Raw genomic sequence first — 19417 nt, forward strand, 5'->3', positions numbered from 1 at the left:
GTTAGTTACAACAACGTATTCCTTAGAATTTAAATAAACAAAATATAAAAAATGCAAATTTAGTTTTAAGTATAACATGAACACTAACACAGTTTTATGGACGTTTACGGTAAAACTTTCTTTAACTATATTTCAATGTAAAATAGTTATGTATAAATTTATTATAAATTACTTTTACTTTCTCTACTTTAAAATTTCTTGCTAAATTTTGTATAATTAATATTAATAATAATTAACGATAATAAACTGATTGATAATTTAAAAAACTACATTTTATTTTGCTTTAACAAAAAGCCAAAAAAACTACTTTTTTTTGGTTGTTTAAAAAATATTATGTTTATTTTAAAAAATATATAATTAAGATTACTTAAAGAAAAGCTTTGTTATTACACTATAGTTTTTTAATGGATTAGTGCTTATAAATTGTTTAATTTAGAAATTCACCTTCCTTATTTTAAATAATTTAAAATTTAATTTAGTTTCAAAAAAAAGGGTTGCTCAAAAAGTGAGTTTTAGAAATTATTTTTAAAATATAATTTAAACATCGTAAAACAAGTATTGAATTTAAGTAAAGTTAATTAAAGAACACAACCTAAAACTTTTTTTGGTAAAGATACTTAACATTTAAGTACTAAAACAATACCAACTGTAAAGAAATACCAAGCATAAATATGAATTTCATTAAATATTTATTTATTCAGTAGTTTATTTAATTACCAGGTGGTACAAACTTCGAAAAAATCTATAATTAAAAAATTAAAAACAACTATTTGCATAAAAATGACAAACAATAAAATGTCATATTTTTAAAAGTCTCACTAAAAAGGTTCAAATTTTCTAGAAAAGCGAATTATCTAAAATGTTTACGTTTAACAATAAATAAAATAATATACATATTAAATAGTGTAAATTTTTTTCATAAAAACATTTTTAATTTGAAACAATGTATCAAAAATTAACTATTTTTCAAACAAAGTACTAAAAGTATAAATAGACTTTTGAATAAGTATTTAACCTCAAACAAACTTCTAACTAAAAAAGTGGGTTATAGATATATATTTAACTATTAAAATAGAAAAAATAAATACAATTGTAATTAGTTATTATAAGTCATAAAACCCTAAAATGATAAATATTGACTTTTAGACTAAATATTTTTTTAAATTTTACCACATATATAAGCCATATAGAAATTTAAAAAATATTGTGTTTAAAATCAATTTCAAAGTAGTAAAAATTTTTGTCAATCTATGAGATTGAGTAAAACAAGTGAAAAACTATGTCTTATATTCAGCTGTTTTATTTCATCATTTTGAAGAGAAAAAACGTAACATTAAATTCAAAGTTTCAAAAAGCTTGTTGCTTTACTTCAAACGATATATATATAGTATGTTGTATCACAGTACGTTTTAAAAATACCAATTATAAATTTTCATACAGTCTTTTAGTAATAAACTTAAAAGCTTTCTAAAGTTGCAATTTAAGCTAAATAGTAGAAAATTTCTATAGGTAGATGTTTTTTTTTTTCAGTTTTCTCTAGTAACTTAAAAGAGTTTCAATATAAAAATATTATTCATCAAATGACTTAAAAGACGTAAAAATAAACAAATACATGTTTAAACTATCAAAATTTTCTTAATTCAGGTTTCAACCTTCACGAAACGGTTATTATTTCAGATTTCATGGAAAAAAATATATATCAGGGTTGCCACTTGTTTTTTCAATTTTTTTTCCAGGTTTTCCAAATTTCTTCCAGGTTTTTCAAAATACATATTTTCGGGTCTATTTTTAGTTTAAAGTTAAGTTTAAGGTAAGAAACTGTGTTAAATAGTATAAAAACATTGAAAAGATACTGTAAAGCTACTTTAGATAAGTTTTTTAATAACAAAAATTTTTGATGATGACAAAAAATTATTTACATAATAAATTTTTCGAGTCAAATCAAAATTTTATTACTGATCATGTGAAAATTGTTAAAATTCCACGATTTTTTAGTGATTTTTGTCAAAAATTCCAGGTTTTCCAAGTTTTTTCCAGGTTTCTAGATAAAGTGGCAACGCTGACGTATATTCATTGTTCGAATTAGTTTTAAAAATGCAATAAAATTAACATGAAACAATTTTCTCATTTCAAACCTGCTCAAAAATAATTCCTGAACAAACAAACACTTCACGTTTCCACTTTCACGGAATCCCGATCACCGGTATTCCCCTCACATGCAACCTCGCACTCGTGTTTGAACGGGCAGTCCTCGGGTTTCCTGGGACACCCGTCGGGATGGTGCGAGTCGAACCAGCACATCCTCGTCTTGAACGAAGTTTTGTTCGAGGGTTTTCCCCCTTTCTTCTTCTTGCTTGTGAACTTGACGTACGGGTCGGACCAGTCCCTGAACTGAACCGTGCCGCCCGTCACCTGGAACACCTGTTTGGATCGTGGTAGGTCATGAAAAGAAAAGTAATGTATATCTTTTAAGTATGTTACTGTTTATAATAAATACATATAAACACACAAAAGATTGTAAATAAAATTTCCTCAGCATTTGTTCCAAAATCAAATTTTACTTAATTTAGTTTAATACTTTTTAGTCTTTATCAATTAATATAATTTATTTGGAACACCTGTTTTGATCGTGGTATGTTTTTAAAGTCAAAAAAAGAAAAGTGATGTATATCTTATAAGTATGTTACTGCTTATAATAAATACATATAAACACACATAAGATCGCATATCATATTTCTTCAGCTTTAACAAAATTTACTTATTTTAGACAAATATTTTTTAATCGCTGTCAATAAGTATAATTCCCAGCACAAAATTGTTAATTTAAAACCAATTTTTAAAAGTAAAAAGCTTTTACAATATCGCAACTTTTGCGACTTTTTAGAACCACTTTAAAGTAAATATACAAATTAAAATATTCTAACCAATCCAAAACTTTTCAATAAATACCTGATGATAATTCCTCAGCAACGTTTGCAGACCACCGCATTCGTTTTTCAGTTTGTTTTTCAAATTTCTATCAAACATATCAGCGACTTGTGAAAGTTTTAATACTCCTCCGCGTCTCCACACATACTTCGCTTCTGATGAGATTAATATCAGTTTATTTTTTAAACGACAATTTAATATACTTACTGCAACCACAAGTCAGTTGCATTTACTTTCAATAGTTGTACTTGAAATATCAAGCTGTAATTTAAAAACCTTAAAAGTGTTAAAACCTAATAATTTTATTTACAAGCTTCTAATAATTGTTTTCGTGTTTATAAGGTTTTACCTTAAACTTAGCCTAGGTAAAATTGCTTAGCATTTTTGTTTTCCAAAAAAAAACTATGTACTGTTTCAAAAAAAAAGTTAATAACTTTCAAGGGGTAAAACAAATACTACATAAAGTTAAGACCAACATCGTGAAAAAAAAATACAGTGAAACTTACAACTACAACTACAAATTTTAAAAATTAATCAAAAAACATACTTTTGGCTTCAGTGTTTTCAAGAAGCTTATCCGCGACCTTCTTGATAACCTCACCAGTAACGCTTTTGTCAATGTGAGTGCAGTTCTTGACTGCTTCCAGTTTCTTCCTGGGCACGAACTCCTTCAGCTGCTTATTCATTTGTATGAAGTCGCCAAGTTCGTTCAGCACCAGTTGTCTTTCAGTCGCTATTTTCTTCGGGTGGGCTATGAAACACACCTGTGAAGTGATTACAAATTTTATGAACATGTTCAAATTATATTCAAACCTACTTATAAGTTTAAGTAGACCACTAGTTTTTTTATTCGAAAAAGTAATATAAACATAAAATTGAAACAGGCTAGTAATCTAATCGTGTGAAACTAAATACTTTATTTACTTTCTTCCTAAATAAAAAAAAATGCACAAAGAGTTTATTTTAAATTGGTATCAAGTCTTTTATTATATTTGTTATAGAGTTTTGAACTCTACACTAGACATTTTATTTTTTGAATAATAAGTCCAGGTCATAAAAATATTTTCAGCTGAAATAATAAGTATTAGATTATTGATTGAATTTAAAATGAAAAAGTTGACTAATCTATGAACGCAGCTTAGCTAAACTGATATTATATTTCAGTTAAAAAACATTTGATACCGTTTACTTAATTGACCTTTTAAATAAACATCATTTAGTGGTACGAAAACATTTGCTGAGCTTTCTTAAAAACTGAGACGTACATCATAAATTACAACAAGCTACCATCCCGATTAGTAAATGGTATTTTCATAATGTCAAAGTATTCCCATTTATACTAAATACCTTATTAAAATAAGTTAATTGCAATGTTTTAAAATAATATTTTCATTCGACAAACTTTAACACAACTTAATCATTCATAGTCTAGCCAAAACATCATTTAAAACAATAGAACCATAACCGAATACAGCAAACCAACCCTCTTAGTGGAAGGAATTCTCATAACGTCCACGTGATATTTGTACCCGCATCTACCGATAACCGTTGATACATAGTCGATATATTCTTTGTATTGGGGAAGCCCCGGGTTCTTGCGCTCCCATTTACCGTACAAATCAAACCTGGGTGGTAAGAAAATTAAAACATTGAGAACAAAAATATATTATCATTGTTTAATTGCAATAAAAAGGGTTGCCAAATGGTTTTGAAACTTTTTTCCATCTTTTCAAAACTTCTTCCAGGTTTTTGAAACTAATAATTTTTAGTCTATTTTTAGTAAAAAATGAAATTTTTGGTCTTAAATGGTATAATAGTATTAAAGAGATACTGTGATGCTACTATAAATGTGTTCTATGTTTGAAAAAATTCATGCAAAAAATATATATTGCATATGATATATTATCAGTGTTAAGTTCAAGTTTTGTTATTTTACATGTAAAAATTGTTTAAAACTCCAGCAGATACTCCTACTCTTTTAGTAATTTTTTACAGAAAATTTTCAGATTCCATGTTTTTTTTAATGTATTGTCAAAATCCAGTTACTTTTAGGTTCCTTGACAACACTGAACAAACTAGATTTTTTTATATTTACACCTTTATTATAACTAATTGAAAAAAAATACAAACATTATAAACATTTCTAATTAGTATACTTGATTTACTCATATTTCTAGACAAATAAATACTAAATGGAAAAATATATATATAAATAAGTTGAATTAATGTACAGTTTTTTATTATTTAACAAATTAAATTAAAATAAATTAACAAGTTTCATCATAAGTAGAAGTATAGCAATGTTGCCACTCTTTTAGTCAAAAAAGCTGTTCTTAGTCATTTTAAGTATTTTCAAATCTTTCAAAAATTTTTATTTTTAATTTTAAATTATTAAGTTTCCTCAACAAAATTTGTTATAAAAGAACAAAAAAATTAAACTATATCAAATAAATCTCATTCAAAGAAAAATGTCCTGACATTTTTTATATATCTTAAAACTATCCTGAGTTTTTATAAAAAAAAAACAAAACTATCTTAAATCATCCTAAGTTTATTTTTTTTTATAATCCTGAGTTATCCTGATTGTGTGGCAACCCTGATATAGGTAATGCAAAAAGTAATATTAATCTAAAAACAAATTTAAAAACATTTTGATGGCATATATCATAAAAGAATTATAAAATTTAAAAAAATATGAATATGATAATTTGTAATATTTTAAATTGGTATTCAATTTTTGAGTTCTTTTTTACTACCTATACAAAAACATAATTTGTAAACTTATTTAGGCCATAAGCCATAGGGGGTAAACCATGTTTTTTACAAGTTGAATGAATTGAAAGAATCTTATCTTATAGAGTTTTTTCTAAGCTTCAAGATGCTTTTTATCGTTTTAAAAAAGAATTATTTTTTGAGATATGACCGGTCAAAGTCGGGCCGCATAATAGGTTCCATATGGGAAGGGAAAACTAAAACAGCAAAAAAAAAATATTTCATTTAAAATCTATCTCCTCCTACATTTTTCAAGCGTTCTTCTTCAAACTTTCACAGTCTAATCTTTATACAATAAAAAAAAACGTTACATTGGAATTAATTTTTTTTTTGTAAACGAAAAACACTTTTTTTTTTTATTTTTGTGATAAAATTTTTATTTTTTAAACTATTAAAATTCAAAGTAACGTTTTTTCCCTATACTATAAGGAACGTTTCCTTAAAATTTGAAGAAGATTGCTTGAAAAATGAAGGAGGAGATAGATTTTTTGTGAATTTTAAAATTACCGGGAAAATTGACCCTGAAAAATTTGCGGTCCATACGTTTAATATAGGAAAGTTTTTACAAAACATTAAATATCTCAAAAGTTAAATGATGTTTTTAAATTCTATAAAAACTGGCTTGAAGTTTGTACTTCAAGCTTTCATATAAAAGCCAATATTTTTAAAAGCCCCCCATATGGCCTTTATTTCAATTTATCTAAATTTTTTCTTTAAAAATTAACTAACTAGGCTTTTAAAGTTACTTGATAAACATTTTAAACAACCTTATGTCTTTGTAAACTATTAGACACATGTACTTTTAAAAACAATTGTCTATTTTTAAGTCAAAATAAATTACATATTCAATCTACAAATTTTAAAAAGCTAGCTACATCTCAAATTTTAAACTGAACTTTTTTAAAGTAAAAAAAAAAACATTTTATTATCTTTATGAACTAAGTGAGTTCTAAATATTCATGGATATAAACAAAAAAAAATAATATAAAAAAAGAATGTATATAATAATTCTCACCTGCAACAGGGTAGCTACCATATGTTAGGGGGTTTCCCACATTTGGCAGCCATTATGGGTATCCACGGGGTGAGCTCGTCGCAGTGGTTACCTAGCAACCACGTGGCTCCCTCCAGCGGCGACAGGTTGTCAGGGGTGACGCAGAACTCCATGAGTTTCGTTGAAGGGGGATACTTGGCCCACACTTTGCGGGCCCTCAAGTCAAGACCCGTGCCCCGGTGCTGAAGGGAATAAAATTCATAAGTAGAATATAAATATAAATGAGTTAAAATCAATTGTAGACATAGTTCCTACGAAGTTGTAGTCTTATATGAAACCAAGAACTGATACTCAGTGTTGATTTTTTAATCTGAACAGTTTTAAATAAAGTTTCGTTTGTCCTCTTAACGTTAAAAATAGTATATTTTTTTATTTACTTTACGAGCCTGAGTTAATTTTTTTAAGTCAGTGAAATAGAATAAATGATAGCTTAATTAACTACACAACGTTTAATTTTTTTATTTTTTACATAAACAATTAAAAATTATCTATCATGTGAATGTAATTGTCTTAAAAATACAATTTTATTACAGTACATTAGAAGACCTTTAAACTTTTTTTGTTAACTTTAACTTTTTTATAAATATTTAGTTATGTACAAACTATGAAGTATATATTTGTTGTAACCCTAACCCCTTCACAAGTAAGGAAATGTGTAAGTAGCCCGTTGCCACAACCGATATCAACAAACTTCTGTTGATTGTTGTCACCATGGTAACTGTTCCAATATACCAGCAGGTAGGTTGCTATGGCAACATCTTCCATGACGTACTTCTGAGGATCTGTCACTTCCTCCCATTCCTTGGAAGAAAATTTTATTTTAATAAAGTTCATTTCATTAGCATAAGAACATTTTTAATCAATAACTGAAACTATAATAGAAAATTGTTAAACAGTACTCTTTGTTTACTAAACTAGCACATGATTTTGTGTGTTAACAAATTAACACACTTCAACGGAGATATGAAAATTGAAAAATACTTATTTCGCTAGGATCTTTATTAGCAAACGATATTTTATTTATTTAGCGAAACTTTATTTTTTGAATAGATAAATAATATTTATTAGTTGTAAACATTCTGAAAAGCCTGAGAAAACAAGTTTGTATTATTATTTAGAAATCAAGAAATCAAAAAGTACTTTGCCACAACTTTCCTAACTTTGGCTGAAACTTTGATATAATTTTTAATAAATTAGTGGATTTTAAGCTAATCAATATTACTTTTAAATACAAAGATCTAACTTTTTTTTAAATAGTATATGAATCTAAAATAACTTTTTAATATATACATATTTTATTGAAACTATAAAACTTACATTAACTTAGTAAATTTTATTTATGCAAAATTTTTAAATATAAACCTTTTAGAAAACTTAGTATAACATGCATTGTACGCATTCTTTGAAAAAAAAATTTAAGTCTTAATTAACATACTTTAATTTTGTTAATTTAAAGACGATGTTATAAACATATTTAATTGAGAATTCAAAACTTTTTACAATTTTTTTCAGCTAAAAATATAAAAAAATAGATAAATAGTTTTTTTCTTTTGTAAAGGAAAATCCAATATTGTAAAAATTAAAAACAAAAACTATCATATTTTTTACAACTAATAATGATCAAATTTTTGAATATTAACAAAGTTTTATGTAACATTTTCAAATATAAACTATAAAAATATCTCAAGCTATTTTGCTTCAAACAGTTGTTCTGTAAACATTAATTGAAGTTTAAACTTTAGTTACTTTTAAAAATTCAAAACAAACAACAAACCTTAGCTATTTTCTTCCCGTACTTCTCTTTCAGCTCCTCGTACATGACCGCGTAATTCTCCCTGTCAATAAGCGAGTGTGAAACCGGAAACCCCTGGCTGGATGCGGAACAGTCGCTGGTCCATTTGCTGATGCTGTCAAGCAAGTTGTCCTTCAACCAGTCGTGTGTTGGGTGGCAGAAACTTTTGGACGAGCTCTCTTTGCTCGCAACTCTGGTGTAGAGAACGATGCGGTCTTTTTCATCTTTAGAGCTTTCCAGTTTCAACGCGTACGACGTTTCGTCTTCATTTAAAGTGCGGTCGGTGTTAAGTGGGTAGAAAGCAAACAGGTTGTTCGACTTGTCGCGGACTACAAGCTCAAAGCTGGTGCTGTAAAACTTGCTCCTTCTAGGAACAAACTTTCGAAGTTGAAGTTCATAATTCAAGCTGTCAGTTGAACCTCTATTTTTATTGTGGCTCACACCTGCGGTCAGTCTGATGAAACTTTCATCGGTCTTTTCAACTTTGCTGCACTTTGCGCAGCTGACCGGCTTGAAGCAGATGTTGGGACGGTCTATCCAGACTGCCACGCTCGAATTGAACGCTTCCAGCGTGATCTCACCCTCGTAAAATTTCTCTTCCTTCCAACTAACTGGTGTGTTTACCATTTTTTAAATGCTGTAAATAATAATTGCTAGTTGCTAATGATTTGACTTTAAACTTGCAGTTTACTTCTACAAAACAGTAAGAAAGTAAATGTAATTGGTATTTCAAAACAAAAGTTTTATTCACTAGAGACAATAATAAAGCTATTTTAGTTTTACCGATCAAGATATATATATATTTGAAATTACATATGGTATAATATATATTTATTTACAAGCTTTAATAACATGCACAACTTAAGATGAACTTCATAATAGTATAAATGTTTTCAAGATTTTAAATATTGTATAAAAGAACAGAAGTATATAATACAAATTTTAAAGATATTAATACAAATTTCATTTTTTTAATAATCTTAAAATACATTCAACTACTAATGGCTGGAAATAATTAATTTAATTAAAATAACCTTAACTAGACTACTTACTTATTTATTTTTAAAAACCATTAAATATCAAAATAAAATTGGGGTCAAGTACTTGTTTTATAAATTATAACTTTGGTTCTTATAAAAATGTTTAGAGTATGGAACTAAACGTATTTTGTATTGATTATCAAAGTTTTACTAAATCAATTTTGTAAAAAATATTTGATACAAACATAAAGGCTGAACTTTATTAAAAAAATATATATATTTCCACCAAAAAATTATCTACTTAATTAATTTCAAACTTTTGTAAACCATTTCTTGACCGGTTTAAAAGAAATGACATGGTGCAATTTAAAAAAAACTATCAAATAAGTAATCAGTTTAAAGCAGAAGGTTTTCAAAAAATTATAGAAAATTTTTTCAACTAAGCAAAATGTCTTTAAAATCATTTATTAATAAACTAACAAATAAATAAATATATTACAAAAAAAGGAAAAGACAGACTTTAAGTAAAATAGTTTTTATTTTGCTTTTTTAGTATGTGCAATATAAATTGAACCTACTAACTGGCCAGCTTTGATTCATCTCAAAATTAACTTTGAATTTCGTACAGCAGTAAAAAGTTCTCGATTTCCAATAAAAAGTCCTACAAAACTAAACCAACTTATTAATAAAAAAAAATGGTCCCCCTATGGCAATAACCAGTATTTTTTTGTATTTTTAAAAGCACTTTTTTTAATTTACAAAAATGTTCTAAAAAATACAAAGGAAATGGCAGTAAAGCTTATTATGCTGGTGCTGCAATCTGATTGGTTTATAGAAATATTACAAATGTGTTATTTTTTATTTTACAACAAATGTACCTTTAAAAAGTCATATAAAAATATTATACAAATAGCAACTAAGTGTTTAACTATGGCAATATTCAGCTTTCATTTTATAAAATTTGGTGATTTAATGTTACAAATGATTTTAAAACTAATAAAATGATTTTTAAAACTAATTAAATGATTATGGACATAGAAAATGCAGTTTAATATAACAGTTAATTAGTAAAAAAATAACGATGTATGCTTTGTAACATAAATTAACAAACATAGGTTAAACTAAGTCACTAGACTGCTAATTGCAATTAATATGTTTTTTCAAAGCATCTGGTGTCAAAATATACTCATAAAATTATCATATTACAGAATGAATAAATAAGCTTAACTTTAAAATACATTGAATATAAAAACTTTAAAATATTATGTTAAAGTATAGTTACAAGAGTGTTCTTCCACAATGAAATAAAATTTACACAAAAAAACAACTTTAAAATTGAAAGTCAACCTATATACCTTAATTGAATCACAATTAAAAACTGAGTACAAAACTAAAAACTAAAATTGTAATATGCTACCATAACTAACTTATCAAATTCAAAAACAACTTCTGAAAGTTATTTTTTTACATATAATCAGCTTCAGGGTCAGTTAGTTAAGGTAAACTCAATAATAGTTTAAAATTAAACAGTTATTAAACAGAAACCATAGATGTATATAAATGAAAATTGCAAAGCTGTACATTTATAGTTTATAGAAAGAGTTATAAAAAACAAACATAATGATTAGTTATCGTTTTGAAAACACAAACTAATAAAAAAAATAAAAAAGTGTACCACGATCAGCCATAACATGTACAAATTTCAGTTTTGATGTTTTCAAAGTGAATTTATTTTTCCCATAAACAGTGTCTGCTGTTTGTGCTGAATAAGCACCATAAACGGATGATCAACTATAAATGGATGATCTTCATTGAAACGACCACAACAAAGTTCACACTCCATACCAGTTGCTGCAGCAGCTATAGTTCCACTTTCATTAACTTCTATAAAAGCTTTGTGGGCAGCTCTAGATACAAACATTGGATCAGAAGACATTTCACTGAAATTTGCAGAATTTTCATCAAAAGCATCTGTAATTCCTAGCAACTTGAATATTTCGTTTAGATTTATTTCATAATCAAGCTTGAACTTTGGAATTTTCAAGTCTAAACCTCTGCTTATAAAACAATTAACTTTATTTTTTCTGTGAGGCTTTTAATTGTTTCAGCATTTAGACTTTTGGCAACTTCATCAAGACCAAATTTTTCATCTGGTAAAATAATAAGCATGTAAAAGTCAGCAGGTAACATATGATTATGTGGCTTGTATAAAAGTTTGACACACTGAAACTTCCTTTTACTGTCATGGTTCCAACTAAATCTTTTTCTTGCACACATCATTTTAACAACTGAAACTGAACTGTTTGAGCAGATGAAGATTCCATTTACAGTTTTATGCCACTTAAATTTTTCAATCCAGTCACCTTCAAAATAAATACAACTGACTAATATGCATGCAGTTTTTGGATCCATACTTTTGAATAAATCTTTTATTTTTTCATTTGTGTTAGTTTCCACCCATTTGTTAATTGCATTTTTAGATTCCTCTGTGTTATTCTTAAAGTCTAAACCATTCACTTCACAATCAAAAGCACTTTTCATTTCCTCCAGATATTTTTCTAGCAAGTTTAAAGATATATCTGGAAATACAGAATTTGCAAGCTTTATACATTTAATAGTTTTGCCTGAAGCAAGATTCAGCATTACATTAAGGTTTTTGAGTTCTTGTATTAAACTTTCATTTTTAACAAACCCTAATGTTTTTTCAATTTGTTGTTTTGTGTACCCATCCGATCCTATGAGTAGCATTGAAAGAGCAGTTGAAATGCTCAGTGGAGAGAAGAAAATGTTTTCGTGCTCCTTTGAAACTTCACATATCTTTTGAAAGAGATCTTGATTAAATCTATACAAATCTATACTTTTGTGATTGTTCAGGTTATACAGTTCCATATCTCTTTTGTATTTTAAGCAATCTGCTTTGCATTTTTTTTGATAATTTAATATTTTCAATTGCTGTTCTTCCATTTCTCTATGAAAGTTTGAAAAAGATGAATTCATTTTTAATTACTCATGTATGTTCTGTAAAAATTAAAGTATTAAATAAATAAAATAGTAAAGCTTCTATTTTCACTTTTACAAGAAAATTTTTAAGTATTATAAAAACTATTAGATGATAACTTTTTCACTGTTTATTAATAAGTAAAAATTTTAAAAGGACATATCTGTCATTTAAGGTATACAACGACTATACTATACTTGAAAAAAGTTTTTATACCTGTTTTTAAAACTTTTTTTGAAAAGCAAATTTTTTTTCAGATGTTAGTAAATAAATAGTATATTAGTATGAAACAAATAGTAATGTTACATGCATTTAAATTTCAAATGTTCAAAAACTCAGTGCTGAAAAAATGTTTGTTTAACTTACACCAAAACTACTACTTAACTCAGAGAGAATGCGGACAGTTTTACTATTAACAAAATTACAGGTATTTAAATAACTTTGTAATGTTGCTTTAATACCAACTTAAAACACTTCATCTAAGGCTTGAAATAATAAAAAGTTCATTACATGATTATAACAATTACACCATCTTAATGAGATTAATAACAAATAGACTATTTATTGTTTTCGGCAGTATGTTATCTTACTTTGTCAAACTTATTAAAACATGATTACTTAGTTAAGTTAAAGTATGATATATAAATAAAAAATGATTTTATAAAAATTCTATCAATCAATCTATTAAAAAAAAAATATAAGTTGATACAAAAAAAATTATAATACTGCCAATAGGTCTCTTTCTAAGGATAAAAAATTATTCTGAATAGACAATTAAGTCGCAATCTTGCTTATTATGCTGGTCATAAAGCTGCTAAAGATTTTTGGAATTTAATTTCCAGGTTTTCTAATTATCTTTCCAAAGTAGTTCAAGTATAAAAACATTGAAAAGATGCTTTAATATTAATTTAAATGTGTGTTGTAATAAATAAAATTCTAAGTGATACAAAAAAAATATTGGATATGATATATCTTTGTACTTAATTAAAATTTCATCATTTTAAATTTAAAGTTGTTATAAACTCCAGGTTTATCCAGAGATCTAGGTTTTTTAGCAAATCTATGGTGGTGAAATCTGATTGGTTTTAAATATAGAATCTTGTTTCTCTATTTACACAGAAGTCATAAGTATAAAAGAATTAAAAACTGAAAATTATGGCAATAATTGATCTTTAAGGTTTTAATTTTAATTTATTTGATATTACAAATGACTAAAATACTTAAATACTGTTGATGGATGTTAAATACAGCATATAAACTATTTACAAAAACAGAAATTCTTTAACTGAGTTATTTTACTGCACTTTTACTAATTAAAGAAAAGTTTAAGTCTTATCTAAGTGACAAAATGCAAAGACTTTTTTTAATACATTATGCACAACTAATCTCAAATATGTATCATTTTTATAAATTTTTTAAAATTCATATTTAATCAGTGCTATTTCAAAAAGTAGTCAATTTAAGGACATAAAGGGGATCCGGAATTTTTTATCTGAAATAACATTGGGTATTATATGATAGATTGGAGTACAAACTACAAGCCAGTTTTTATAGAATTAAAAAATATAATCTAATTTTTTAGATATTTTTAATTTTAAATAAAAATTTATGATACAAAAGTATGAACCCCAAATTTTTAGGGGTCAATTTTCTCAGAAATTTTAAAAAGATACTAAAAATGTACCTTCTCCTTCATTTCTTGAGCTAGAGACCTCACTTTCAAAAAACGTTCATTTTATAGTTTAAGAGACTTTGAATGTTGAAATTTAAAAAATGATAAAAATAAACATTTTAAATTAAAAAAAAATGTTTTTTTTTTATCAAAATTTTATTTTTTGAATTTATGAAAATTCCTGCATTCAATCAAAAAGTAAAAAAAAACTAAATAGCAGAGTTTTAATGTAACCTTGACTGGATTTGATAAAATAGCCTGAATAATACTTAAAATTATTTTCCATTATCCTAATTATTGTAATTAAAAAAATAAAAACTAAAGCACAACTAAAACTTCATATACACAACTTAACTATTGAATATAATTGACATTTCTCATGGTACAGTTGTCTATACAAATCTTTAACATAAAGGGTTTATTACTAAAAGTCACCTCAACAATAATTAAACAGACATCAATTATTTAAAACCAGAACCAAATCCATTTTTCACATAATATGTTACAAAAGTTGTGTTATTCAAAATAATAACGATTTTAAAAAGAGATATAATAGAAAAAGCATGCAAATAGTTTAAAACTTAGTAGTTAGTTTTTTTTTAAGACCAACTAATAAAATCAAAAGTATACCATGATCAGCCAGAATATCAAAAAGTTTACAGTTTTGTTGTTTTCAAAGTGAATTTATTTTTCCCATAAACAGTGTTTGCTGTTTGTGCTGAATAAGCAACATAAACGGATGATCAACAATAAATGGATGATATACATTATTACGACGACGAGCACAGAGAGCTACAAGTTCTGTATAAGTTGCTGCAGCAGCTATAGTGCCATTTTCATCAACTTCAATAAAAGCTTTGTGGACAGCTTTAGATACTAAAAGTGGATCAGATGACATTTCACTGAAATTCGCAGAATTTTTATCAAATGCATCTGTAACTCCTAGCAAATTAAGTATTTCATTTAGATCAATTTCATAATCAAGCTTGAACTTTGGAAATTTCAAGTCCAAACTCCTGCTTTTAAAACACTGTTTTTCTGTTAAGCTTTTAATTGTTTCAGCATCTAGACTTTTAGCTACTTCATCAAGACCAAATTTATCATCTGGTAAAATAATAAGCATGTAAAAGTCAGCAGGTAACATACGACTGTGTGGCTTGTATGAAAGTTTGACACATTGAAACTTCCTTTCAGTATCACGTTTCCAACTATAACTTTTTTTTGCACACATCATTTTAACAACTGTGATTGAACTGTTTGAACAGTTGAAGTTTCCATTTACAGTTTTAAAACTCTTAAATCTTTTAACCCAGTCACCTTCAAAATAAATGCAACTGACTAAAATACATGCAGTTCGTGGATCTATGCTTTTGAATAAATCTTTAATTTTTTCATCGGTTTTAGTTTCAACCCATTTGTTAATTGCATTTTTAGATTCCTCTGTGTTATTCTTAAAGTCTAAACCATTTACTTCACAATTAAAAGCACTTTTCATTTCCTCAAGATATTTTTCTAACAAGGTGATAGATTTATCTGGAAATACAGAATTGGCAAGCTTTATACATTTAATAGTTTTGCCTGAAGCAAGATTCAGCATTACATTAAGGTTTTGAGATCTTGCAAAAAACCTTCATTTTTAACAAACCCTAATGTTTTTTCAATTTGTTGTTTTGTGTACCCATCCGATCCTATGAGTAGCATTGAAAGAGCAGTTGAAATACTCAGTGGAGAGAAGAAAATATTTTCGTGTTCCTTTGAAACTTCACATATCTTTTGAAATAGATCTTGATTAAATTTATACAAATCTATACTTTTGTGATTGTTTAGGTTATACAGTTCCATATCTCTTTTGTATTTTAAGCGTACTAATTCGCGTTTTCTTTGAAATTCTTCTAGTTTCTTTTCTTCCATTTTTCTTTATAAGTTTAAAAATGTGAGTTTAACTATGATTACTCAAGTCTATCCTGTAAAAGTAAAGTGTAAATATGAAAACAATATTTAATTTATAAGCATTAAAAGATCTGCTTATATTATTCAAGGATAGGCTATATATTTATAAGAGAAAACTTTTAATTCCATAAATCGTTATAAAAGCAAATTCCAAATTGGCAGATAATAACTTTCTCTTTTTAAAGATTAATATGTATAAATTTTATAGAGTACATATGTCTTTATTAAGAAGTCATAAGATTAAGATTTATAAAGTCATAAAAAGAACTCGTAAAAAACATATGGTTATACTTGTTTTTTAGTCTTTATTTAAAAAGTTTTTTTTTTCTGAAATAAAATAAAAATTAATACATTAGTACATAACAAATAAAAGTGCTGCGTTCTTTTAAAACAAATAAACTTTTAAAATTTTATCATTTCTGCTAAACAAATGATTGTTTAACTTACACCAAAACTACGACTTAACTTAAGAGAGAATGCCAACTGTCTTACTATTAACAAAATTATATTTTCCTTAAATATTTGAATAACTTGGATATGTTGCTTTACAACCAATTTGAATCTTTATTTTAGGCTTGAAATAAAAAAAGTTCATTACATGATTATAACGCTCGGAAACAATCATTCATAAACAACAATTACACCATTTTAATCAAATAAATAAGAAACAGATTATTCATTGTTTTTAGCAGTATGTTATTTTATTTTGTCAAATTAAGTAATTCACAACTACTTCATAAAGTATGATATAAAAATTTGAAACAGTTTTATGAAAAATTTTATCTATTCATAAAAAATGTGTAAGTTGAGATCTGAGAGAAATTGGTTGAAACATCTATAAATAGATCTCTTTCTTTTGATTGAATCTATTCTAAATAAACAACAAAATGGCAATCATGTTTATTGTACTAGAGGCAGGTTTTTTTAAGATTTTTTGAGGTTTTCTGAATTTTTTTCTAGGTTAGTACAAGTATAAAAGTATTGGAAAGATGCTTAAATACTAATTTAAATGTGTTTTGTAGTAAATAAAATTATAAATGATACAAATAATATTGGACAAGTTATATTTTTTGTACTTAAGTTTTAATTTTAAAGTTGTTAAAATTCTTGACTTTTCCAGGATTATAAGTACTTGGCAAATTTATGGTGGTGAATTTTACTAGTTTTAAATGTAAAAAATTGTTTTTGTGTTTTTATTGCGTGACACTAAACATTTTTTTTTAAATCCATTAAGATAAAGTAACTACATACTGAAATTATGGCAATAATAATTGATGTTTTAATTTTAACTATTTAGTGTTATACATGATTACAATACTTAGATGCTGTTGATGTATAGAACATGATATACCAACTAGCTACAAAATTAAATATATTTAAACATAGTTAAAATATGACTCAGCACATTGACTATTTAAGGAAAAATTCAATTAGTATAATTATAATTTTTAAATTATTAACTGACAAATTGCAAACTCTAAAACTTATTTATCTTATTAATTATCTAACCAGCTATAAAAACAGAAAAATTTAGATCAAGTTTAAGTATGATTCTACACTTTTACTAATAAAGTATAGCAATTATAATTTTTCTTTAAAAACTAATTGAAAAAATGCAAACATTATTTTTTATTATGAAATGTACTACTTAACTTAAACTCCTGAATAGACTTTTATATATAAATATTTCAACAAATGGCAAGGTTTTATGTAAATGGACTTTTTATAATCTTTAAAAAAATAGTCAACCTAATTATTGTAATTAAGAAATATAAAAAACAAAGTCATAATTGAAAACTACTTTTACATTGTATTAACAAAACTTAACTGTTCAATATAACTTATAATTCTTATGGTATAGTATATTAAACAAATGTTCAACATCAAGGGTTTATTACTATCAGTCAACTCAACAATAATCAAACAGAGGGCTGTTATTTGAAACCTCAACAAAAACCATATTTTACAGAAAAAGCAACATAAGATTTCATACAATTGGATTATTCAAAAATGATGACAACCTTTAATATGATAAAGCAAACAAAAAGATTCAAAAATTAGTAATTAGTATTTTTAAAAGACCAACTAATAAAAACAAAAAAGTTTACCACAATTAGCCATAGTACTAACAAGCTTCAGTTTTGTTGTTTTCAAAGTGAACTTATTTTTCCCATAAAAAGTGTTTGCTGTTTGTGCTGAATGAGAAACATAAACGGATGATCAACTATAAATGGATGATCTTTATTAATACGAGCACAATGCAATTCAAATTCAACACCAGTGGCTGCAGCAGCTATAGTTCCCTTTTCATTAACTTCAATAAAAGCTTTGTGGACAGCTTTAGATACATGTAGTGGATCAGATGACATTTCACTAAAATTTGCAGAATTTTTATCAAAAGCATCTGTAATTCCAAGCAAATTAAATGTCTCATTTAGATCAATTTCGTATTCAAGTTTGAACTTTGGAACTTTCAAGTCTAAGCTCCTGCTACTATAACAATTTTTTTCTGTGAGACTTTGAATTGTTTCAGCATCTATACTTTTGGCAACTTCATCAAGACCAAATTTTTCATCTGGTAAAATAATAAGCATGTAAAAGTCAGCAGGTAACATATGATTGTCTGGCATGTATGGAAGTTTGACACATTGAAATTTCCTTTCAGTGTCATGTTTCCAACTAAAACTTTCTTTTGCACACATCATTTTAACAACTGTGATTGAACTGTTTGAACAGTTGAAGTTTCCATTTACAGTTTTAAAACTCTTAAATCTTTTAACCCAGTCACCTTCAAAATAAATACAACTGACTAATATGCATGCAGTTAGTGGATCTATGCTTTTGAATAAATCTTTTATTTTTTCATTTGTTTTAGTTTCAACCCATTTGTTAATTTCATTTTTAGATTTCTCTGCATTATTCTTAAAGTCCAAACCATTCACTTCACAATCAAAAGCACTTTTCATTTCCTCCAGGTATTTTTCTAGCAAGTTGTTAGATTTGTCTGGAAATACAGAACTTGCAAGCTTAATACATTTAATAGTTTTCCCAGAAGCAAACTTCAGCATGTCATTGAGGTTTTTGAGATCTTGCACAAAACCTTCATTTTTAACAAACCCTAATGCTTTTTCAATTTGTTGTTTTGTACAGCCATCAGATCCTATGAGTAACATTGAAAGAGCAGTTGAAATACTCAGTGGTGAAAAGAAAATGTTTTTGTGTTCTTCTGAAATTTCACATATCTTTTGAAAGAGATCTTGATTAAATTTAT

At 26.3% G+C, this 19417-nt stretch overlaps 4 protein-coding genes across 4 annotated transcripts; all 4 read right to left on the reverse strand.

Moving 5' to 3' along the window:
* Positions 1 to 2169: 2169 nt before the first annotated feature.
* Positions 2170 to 9173, reverse strand: LOC145846282 (putative tRNA (uracil-O(2)-)-methyltransferase). The gene is made up of 7 exons (XM_082953159.1): positions 8529 to 9173; positions 7388 to 7555; positions 6734 to 6936; positions 4412 to 4553; positions 3476 to 3692; positions 2950 to 3083; positions 2170 to 2421 (listed from the first exon to the last, which is right to left on the reverse strand). The coding sequence occupies exons 1-7, from the start codon at positions 9171 to 9173 to the stop codon at positions 2170 to 2172; spliced, it is 1761 nt and encodes a 586-aa protein (XP_082809285.1).
* Positions 9174 to 11243: 2070 nt separating this feature from the next.
* Positions 11244 to 12415, reverse strand: LOC145846277 (serpin B6-like). The gene is made up of 2 exons (XM_082953155.1): positions 12219 to 12415; positions 11244 to 11580 (listed from the first exon to the last, which is right to left on the reverse strand). The coding sequence occupies exons 1-2, from the start codon at positions 12413 to 12415 to the stop codon at positions 11244 to 11246; spliced, it is 534 nt and encodes a 177-aa protein (XP_082809281.1).
* A 2454-nt stretch (positions 12416 to 14869) lies between these two features.
* On the reverse strand, positions 14870 to 16107 carry LOC145846278 (serpin B9-like). The gene is made up of 2 exons (XM_082953156.1): positions 15797 to 16107; positions 14870 to 15683 (listed from the first exon to the last, which is right to left on the reverse strand). Exons 1-2 carry the CDS (start codon positions 16105 to 16107, stop codon positions 14870 to 14872), a joined length of 1125 nt encoding a protein of 374 aa, XP_082809282.1.
* A 2059-nt stretch (positions 16108 to 18166) lies between these two features.
* LOC145846281 (serpin B6-like) lies at positions 18167 to 19417 on the reverse strand. The gene has a single exon (XM_082953158.1). The coding sequence runs from the start codon at positions 19317 to 19319 to the stop codon at positions 18297 to 18299; it is 1023 nt and encodes a 340-aa protein (XP_082809284.1). The 5' UTR covers positions 19320 to 19417; the 3' UTR covers positions 18167 to 18296.

The sequence above is a fragment of the Thalia democratica genome, unplaced genomic scaffold, assembly GCF_965202585.1.
Source record: "Thalia democratica unplaced genomic scaffold, ktThaDemo2.hap1.1 HAP1_SCAFFOLD_393, whole genome shotgun sequence".
Lineage (NCBI taxonomy): Eukaryota > Metazoa > Chordata > Thaliacea > Salpida > Salpidae > Thalia > Thalia democratica.